General features: G+C 41.4%; 1 protein-coding gene across 1 annotated transcript in view; it reads left to right on the top strand.

Moving 5' to 3' along the window:
* The window catches only part of LOC109236053, a 33,025-nt gene continuing 28,816 nt past the window's right edge, over positions 2,411-6,619 (top strand). The window contains exons 1-3 of the mRNA XM_019402283.1: positions 2,411-2,689; positions 4,022-4,120; positions 4,218-4,230. Coding sequence (XP_019257828.1) covers positions 2,411-2,689; positions 4,022-4,120; positions 4,218-4,230 — 391 coding nt within the window. The remainder of the gene's footprint in view (positions 2,690-4,021; positions 4,121-4,217; positions 4,231-6,619) is intronic.

The raw sequence follows: 6,619 nt of genomic DNA, 5'->3' as shown, positions 1-6,619 counted from the left end.
GTTTGTTTGCATCATGTGCATTTGACTTAGGGGACTCAACACAGGGGTTGGGTCCGTCTAGGACAGGTGACCTGAAATGAAAAGACCATCCTGATGCATCTTACGTGCTACTTGTGCATTCATTTGCTTTGGATTTGCATGTTGACCGGCTTGTATATAATGAGAGAAAATTGAGAAAAATAGCAGTGTTAGGGCTAAGTGAGGGTAACCACTTGTTTGGAAAAACCGATGCCCAAATAGTACCGAAATGCTGCCGAATTTTGGAGAAAATAAAAAATAGAATATTTGAAAAGAAATGAAAAGATCTTTTAACAAATATTAGGTTTTGACAAAACTGCCCGAACTACGCTGGTTTGATTCTCACCGGATGTGAGATACGTAGGCAACCCTCATCGGGTCCAACCTCCCTTTTGCAAAAATAGCCAAAAATACCAAAACTTTAATTCTTGTCAAAATAAGTCGGGTGATGCCATTCTCGTTTAAAATGGGCCGTATGTCCCCGAAAGGACGCCGGAAGGCTATTTTTGCAAGAACGGCCACCCTGAGTCATTTTTAAATGGTTTGCGGGCACAGCCTTAAAGTCTCCCTCCCGGAAGTGCTGAAAGGCCGTATTTGCAAAACCGAGTCTTTATTTTCTTAAATGAAAATTCTGAAAAATAGTTGCTTTTTCTTTATGTCAAAATGAGTCATTAAATAGCCATTTAAATAGCCACATTTTTCCTTTTAGGTTAAAACTAAGTCATTAAATTCCTTTAAATAAACTGTGCAGGATGAGTACAGTTGACATTGAAACCTTCTCAGTCCTGAGTGAGATCCCTTTGAAGCTTCACATGTGGTGGAACGACTTAGGAAAAGGTAGCAGGGAAACAGTGGTAAAGATTCTGGGTGGCCTCGTCGGACTGTTGAACATTAAGCCAAGAACGGATATTATTGAAGCATTGGTACCTTTTTGGGACCCAACTCGTAACGTATTCCGGTTCTCGGACTTCGAGCTTACACCCACACTAGAGGAGATTGCAGGATATGCGGGTCTTAACGGGAACCTCAGGGGTCGATATCCGTTGGCGCCAAGACCGGTAACCCTTCACAGATTTCTGGATTTATTGAACATTAGTCGGGACATTCAAGATAAGCATCTAGCAGAAGGGTGTTGCACACTCCATTTCTTATACCACCGATACGGCAACCCACGAGGTTTCGAGGAGCCTAACACCGGTTTGACACACGCCGGGAACAAAGATAAGTGGGAGGCCCGGCGGGGATTGGCTTTCATGGTAGCTTTTCTGGGGGTCGTGATCTGTCCACGAAAAGACGGTCACATAGATATTGGCCTTGTGGGAATGTTGGATGTTGCTATAAAGAAGTCTAACAGCACGGTGGTTCCCCTGATTGTGGCAGAAATGTATCGAGCTTTGACCTTATGCCGAGAGGGTGTAAAATTCTTCCAGGGTTATAATCTGTTGTTACAGTTATGGATACAGGAGCACCTTTGTCATCGCACGGGGTATATGAACTATGTTTTAACCGGGCTGAGTTGTATCGAGGAGTTTGGAACCCGGGTAACAGGTATTGAGTTCCCCGAGGGCACCGAGGCTTGGCTATCCTATTTGAGATCTTTGACTGCGGATAAAGTTGAATGGGCTTTCGGGTGGCTTCCCGCTACTGAGGCTGTGTACACATCGGCAGAAGTACCTTATATTCTTTTGATGGGCATTCCAAGCATCCAACCCTACGCTCCTTACCGAGTTCTAAGTCAACTAGGAAGATTCCAAACTATTCACAATGATAAAGACCTAAGCGGACAAATCATTGAGTTAGGTCCAAAAGCTGTATTTCCGGAAGGAAAAATCCGACAAATATGGAATGAGTGCAGGCACCTTGAGCCTAAGACTATAGTACATGATCGGGCTAAAGGCGAAGTAGACCCCAAATACTTGACCTGGTTCGGCAAAGGTTTCAGATTCCCGAGAGACCCGCCAAAAGGCCATATGTACAACAATTCACTAACGGAGCCCAGGTACAATGGGATTGGCTAGCCAAGGAAAAGGAATACCGGGCCAGGATAGGGGCGCTGGAGCAGCAAGTCCGAGATCTTCAATTTGAAAAGAGTGTGCAAGCTGCGGCTGACGAAGGTGACAAAAAGAAATTGACTCAAGAGAATGAGGTTCTTAAAGAGCAAATCCGATAAATGAAAATAGCTGCTAAAAATCAAGAAAGAAGTCGGTCCGATGAGAGATTGATAAATGGGCTGAAAAAGCAGGTCTTAGAGGGCCAAGATGAGTTGGAGAAATCTGAGGGGAATATGGCAAAACTTCGGGCACAATGGTCAAAGAAGACAGAGGAAAGAGCCCAATTTGTGCAACAAATGAAAAGAAATTATAAGGGAACCATTGCTAATCTGAAAAGAAAGATGAACACCCTTGAAGATAAGGCAGCCCGGCAGGACCAAGAATTTCAGGCTGAAAGGGAACAGTGCTATAGGCTAATGGCCGAGATGGAGAAAGAAATAAAGCTGTTGCAAGACCATCATTTCCACGACTCCCAGGTGTTAGAGGCTCGCAACCAGCAGATAAGCCGACTACTCCAGGAAAAAGGCCAGATCAGGGAAAGAATTAGAGGCATTGCAGATTATATTGCCATGAAATGTCAAGCCGACGAAAGAATGGGTCGTACCACTTTCTTTGCTACAGTAATGATATTTGTTCGTCAGGTTATGAATGATTTGGAGCAGTTACAAAGGGGTCTTGCACGCAGGCCCGCAGCGATGCCGAATGATGCCCCGCGGGCCCCAGGATTTGAAGCTTTGATGTATTCCTAGTTGTTGAGTCTGTATTTCGCTATTTTGAGTCTGTTTTGTAATTTTCCTTTTCAAGAAAAACAAATAGTTTAGTATCTTTGTAATCGGAGTTTTATTAATGAAAAGTGAAAATCTCAAAAAAAAATTATTTCCTTATTTTTGCGTTTATTTGCAAGAGCTACGCTTGGTCTGATTCATGCGGGGTCATGATACGTAGGCAATCTCCATAGAATTCGACCGTAACCAAAAACAAAAAGGCAAACAAGAGAAAATAAAAAGAGAGCAAAAGAGAAAGAAAGAAAAGAGCGGAAAAACAATTTTGAGGAAAGGAGAGAATAGGAACAAGAAAAAACCAAGGCAAGAGGAAAAAAAAAAGAAGAAAATAAGAGAGAAAAGCAAAAGAAAAGAGGGAAAGGCAAGAAACAAACAATGGAAAAACAAGAAGGAAGAATGAGAGAAAAGGCATGGCAAATACAGAAAAGGAAAGCCGGGATGACGCATGTAACCAAGCAAAGGCATAATAGAAATGGTTAACTACTTAGGTGCATTCATTCCCAAATGTGCAGTTACCTATCTATTAATGCTCTAACCGCTAACAAAGTTGTTGTTGATGATGAGTCCAGGCAGGTGGTTAGTTGACTGGCATTCTGGCAACTCACTCCTACAACACCCGGTCAAAAAAAAAACAAACAAGTTGATCATGGCCAACCAGGAACTTGACGCGAGTGTTATCGATCCTTCGAGAGAGGTGGAAGAGTTGGATGTTAATGTGATGAAAGAAGAGATGTATAAACTGAAACAACAGATGGCCAAGATGCATCAAGCATGGGCAAAAAGGCGCCCGATATCAACCAGAATCCATTGCCGGCCCATCATGAGACAAATATGATCGAGATAGTGCATAAGGGAGGAAAGCCTAAGAAGCCTTCACAGACCGTCATGATGATTCGGTCCAGTGAGGTCGGGCCAGTTAAAAAGTCAACAAGTGAGAAATTAGTGATCAGGTTGGGCGGGACAAACAGTGAACCATCTGCGGTAGTCAAGAAAGGGTCCTCAAGTGAGGTTGCAACGAAACAAGAAAGGGCAAAAGTGGTTGTGCCAGGAGTGGCGAACAAGCCTGTAGTGATTGTGGAGGGTGCCCACACAGATCCCGTCATTGTCAAGCCAGGCACTGGGAAGCGCCCAGTAACAACAGTTCCTAGTTCTGTGGTTGATCTTGATAAGGAGTTGATTGAAAGGGTCCAAAGTCTATTTGATGAAGTGAACACGGTAGAAATTCGGGAAGGTTCTGGTGACGAAGAAGTGCATTTTGTCAGACCTAATGTGAAGATCAACAATTGGGAAGCTACTCCTCTTCCTACTCGGAGGGAGTTTTTGGTAGTGGGTTTTGATTTTCTTTTAGTTGTCTGGATTATTCCAGGGTTGTGATTCAGGTTCTACGTTCCATCCGTTTGAATGTGAAATGCAATTTCCCTTCTTCCTCATTCCTGATAGTTTCATTTTTGTTTTTCTTTTCTTTCTTGTACAGTTCTTTCTATGCTGGTCTCAATGACATGACATGCATGAGGAATCTTCGGCCCAGTCTTAAAAGCCGGTCTAATTCTGAAGTAATAATACAAGAAATTGAGTGTGATGATGAATTGGAACATGACGATGATGAGTGGGCCAAAACCGGCCTGGAGCAATTGAGTCTGATTGATGAAAAGAGATTGGCAGCAGTATGTCATGGCCAATTGTACCAACAGAGAATGGCGAGAGCATATAACAATAAAATGCGTCCACGAAAGTTCGAAGTAGGACAGTTAGTGTTGAGACGTATCTTGCCTCATCAGGCTGAAGCAAAAGGAAAGTTCGCCCCAAACTGGCAGGGACCATTTGTTGTAACTAGAGTGTTATCTGATGGTGCGTTATATTTGACAGATGTGGAAGGAAAATGTGTAGAAATGGCTATCAACTCTGATGTAGTCAAGAGATACTATGTATGATTCCTTTGTCTGATTGTACTTGTTTGTATTTGGCATATTTTGAAGATTGGAATGACGAAGGCATTTTGTTCTGCTACCTAAATACTTTATCCTTTGCTACCCCTTTGAGCCTCAGTTATCTTCTTTCATACCCCTTTTTTGGAATCAATGACAAAGTTCGTAAACACAAGCATGGAAAGTAAGTGAAGGAAAAGGAGAAGGAAAACAGTGAAAAGAGAGAGAGAAGAAAAATGAAAAAAAGAAAAGAAAAGAAATGAAAAAAAGCAAAGAAAAGAAAAAGAAAAGGGAAAAAAAAGAAAAAGAAAAAGAAAAAGAAAAAGAAAAGAAATGAAAAGAAAAGAAAAGGAAAACAAGAAAATAGAGAAAATGGAAGAAGAGAAAATCATAGCAACAAAGTAATTTCTATGACCTGAACTACGTTTGACTTGATTCCGAAAGGATACGTAGGCAGCCTCTCTCTGAGGTTCAGTCACACCAAAATAAAAATCCAAAAGTCCCCAAGAAAGAAATTGGGGCAGAAGTTGTGGTTGTTGTGAGAAATCTGATTCCGAAAGTTGTAATTTTTAACCCATGTTGAATTGTTTTGAGCCCTTGATACCCTTTCTTTCTAACCCTATCCAATGTGAGCACGTTATTTTGCAATTTTGTGAATTTTTCAAACATTCAAACAAAATGATTTTTCTTCATTATTCTGCAATTTTGTGAATTTTTTTGTTATTTTCTGTTAATTGTTTGCATTTATTTGTGCATTTTAATTCATATAAAAATAAATAAAAATTTAATTACATTTGACATTTGCATTTAGGAATAATTAGTGATTGAGTTGTTTTAGAGCAAATATGAAGAAAATGACAACAATGGTCCATTTTTGCATTTTTAATTGTTAATTGTTGAGTTTACTTTTAATAGGATTTAATCAATTTTGTAGGAATTAATTAGCTTAGTTTTGGCAATGAACTAGGTTTCATTTTTATTCTTTGCATTTTATAAAATCAGAGAAAATCAAAAAAATATATATATACTAAAATGAAAACAAAAAATAAATAAAAGAAAAGAGAAAACAATTTAAAACAAAGAAAATAACAATAAAAAAAATAGATAACAAATGTGGTCTTAGCAGAGACACATGAATTGGGCCATTTTAACACCTGGCCCAAACCATACGCACCCCGTCCAGCCCAAATCCTCGATCCAGTCCATTCCCCACGCCCAGCCAAACGACGTCGTTTGGTTAAGTTCCAATCTTGACCATTGATGATTATTGATCCAACGGACAGGAAGTCCACGATCAAAGATATGTAACGGTCGGAGCCCCCCCTACCCCAAGCCATCGTCTCTCACACCCCCCCCCCCCATAGAAACCTCGCCGGCTCCGCTTAGCTCCGCCGCCGGAAATCGTCCACGGCGGCGGAGAACCACCAAATGCCACCAAAATTACACCATAACCCCTCCTCAACCACCCCATTCCGATTATCCAAACACTTTTCCTCGAAACCCAGCCCAGCACCTCGAATCTTAAATTGAAGACATGAACCCTAGCGCCGCCACAAGATCCCCTGGCGGCGGCGGCACCACCAAACCTTCCCAAACCAACACCCCATAACCTCCTTGACCACCTTGTCTTGAATCCCAAGCCAAACCCCTTCAAATCCAAGGGGAACTCCGCCAATTTTGGATCTAGGGTTCAAAGAGTCTGGACCTTTTTCGGGGTTTTCCAAGGCTCAGGGTCAATTTCAATTGATGTCCAAATAGACGCATAGCAGTAACAAGGTTGAAGGCAGTCGGATTAAAGTAGAAAATCAGTAAGTTTTCTTTCCATCTTTGGCTATCCTTTTTT

The sequence above is a fragment of the Nicotiana attenuata genome, chromosome 12, assembly GCF_001879085.1.
Source record: "Nicotiana attenuata strain UT chromosome 12, NIATTr2, whole genome shotgun sequence".
In the NCBI taxonomy this organism is placed as follows: domain Eukaryota; kingdom Viridiplantae; phylum Streptophyta; class Magnoliopsida; order Solanales; family Solanaceae; genus Nicotiana; species Nicotiana attenuata.
This window is presented reverse-complemented; position numbering and strand designations above follow the sequence as displayed.